Source organism: Rutidosis leptorrhynchoides, chromosome 1 (genome assembly GCF_046630445.1).
Source record: "Rutidosis leptorrhynchoides isolate AG116_Rl617_1_P2 chromosome 1, CSIRO_AGI_Rlap_v1, whole genome shotgun sequence".
Classification (NCBI taxonomy): Eukaryota; Viridiplantae; Streptophyta; class Magnoliopsida; order Asterales; family Asteraceae; genus Rutidosis; species Rutidosis leptorrhynchoides.
The window spans coordinates 156,984,434-156,986,224 of NC_092333.1; the positions used below are offsets into that span (position 1 = coordinate 156,984,434).

General features: G+C 33.4%; 1 protein-coding gene across 1 annotated transcript; it reads right to left on the reverse strand.

Moving 5' to 3' along the window:
- Positions 1 to 228: 228 nt before the first annotated feature.
- LOC139890481 (protein FAR1-RELATED SEQUENCE 5-like) lies at positions 229 to 1,428 on the reverse strand. Its single transcript, XM_071873360.1, has 2 exons — positions 555 to 1,428; positions 229 to 494 (listed from the first exon to the last, which is right to left on the reverse strand). Exons 1-2 carry the CDS (start codon positions 1,426 to 1,428, stop codon positions 229 to 231), a joined length of 1,140 nt encoding a protein of 379 aa, XP_071729461.1.
- Positions 1,429 to 1,791: the final 363 nt, after the last annotated feature.

The following is a 1,791-nucleotide window of genomic DNA, read 5'->3' on the forward strand; positions in this document are numbered from 1 at the left end:
TGACCATCTCTTCAAAATGTATTTCTCTGGAAGTATTTTTATATTCATGACATTAAGAACTTTCAAACTGTGGGATCAAAGGTATCCAAAAGTTTCAAATTTTTTGCAACTACAACAGATGGTTTTTTTCTAAAGGATTGATTGTGACAATGTACTCTCCATATTGATTGAACATGACGATTACATATGTGTGCACATTACAAGTCTCATTGTGATGCTTTATTGAAGCTACAATGACCAATCAAACTCCTCTTGAAATAATTCAAAAACAGATGGAGTATAAACCCGGGCAACCCGCTGTAACAACGGAAATTTATGCATCCTCACCCTCGGTAACTTTTGCCTAGAATCGAACCCAGCTTTCCACTCATTATAACGCTTATCTTCTAACACCCTCACAAAATTCTTAAAGAAATCGAGAATATTCAGTTCACAATTCCAGTAGTCCTTTAATTTACCATTCAAACTTTCACTAAGTTGTGTGCTTGGCATTCCTAATGTGGACACATCATTCATATAACATTTAGCCCTTTTTTATTTCTTTTCATAAATACCTTTCAACCATGTATTCTCTTTAACATTGTAATAATCAATTATCGTTTCCCATTTTTTCTCAAATTTTTGTTGATCGTCATATTGATACATACATTTTTTAAAATCCTTAAGAAGCCTACGATCATCCTTCACAATATTGCCCACATGCATTATAGCATTTTGCATAATGTGCGAAGTACATAAACCATGATGTACATTTGCCATAACATTAACTAGGGCACTTGCCATTGCTTGATCTTGATCAGTAAAAACATTAATTGGTTTTTTGTTGTTATGTACCTCTAAGAATGCCCTAAATAACCACTCAAAAGATTTAATAGTTTCATCATATAGAAGTGAACCCCCAAACACAGTTATTCCCTTATAGTGATTAAAACCAATAAATACACCTAAAGGTCGATACTGGTTGTTAGTTTTATAAGTAGTATCAAAAGTAACTACATAACTATAATCCATAAACATTCTTGCATCATCCCAAAATATATTTGTTATTTGTTCTTCACTATCTAATTGGGTTGCATAAAAAAAGGATGGATTATCTAGTGATTGTTGTTGAAAGTACATCAATAAAGTTCCAGCTTCACCATATTTTAATTCGCGTTGTCGCTTTCTTCCAATGTAATTCTTCTGATCTATATAAGTGTAGCCAACACTAGATTTTCCTCCTCCGCGTCGACTCATCAGCTCATAAGATGCTTTGGTCTTAATCCAGGAATCATTTACTAAATCAATCTCCATTACTTGAACTTGGGATATCTTTCTTTGTGATGACATCATGTGCATAGTTTCGGGAGTATGAAGCATATGATTATGCTCACGTACAAAATCAGTTACCTTATATTTTTGTGTATTCTTATTCAATATAATACCCATTCGCGATTCACAGTTTGTCCTAGTCTCGGCTCAAGGACATTTAGTCTGATGATCTCTTTTATCCGTTTTTCGGAAGCGTTGTTTGTTACATACAAATTGTAACATCCACGGACTAGGCCTAGCTGTAAGAATACTATTTTACCCCTACGATTACTTATGTGCGTTTTATATGTTTTATTTTTTTTATCTTATGATTATAGTTATTTTATTGTTTAGTTAGGACCAGTTCATGACAAAGGGTCACAAAACAAGTTCGTTTATTTAATTTGGACTCCGTTAGGGCCGCCTAACGAAATACGAAAGATTTCAGATAACTGGTAAATACCCGTGTGTCGTGGGGTATTTTAATTTAACTAAATTAAG

Coding starts and splice junctions, on each gene's coding strand:
- LOC139890481 (XM_071873360.1), bottom strand. CDS start 1,428: ATGGGTATTATATTGAATAAGAATACACAAAAATATAAGGTAACTGAT. Junction 495..554: donor AGAGAATACATGGTTGAAAG/GTATTTATGAAA, acceptor TGTCCACATTAG/GAATGCCAAGCACACAACTT.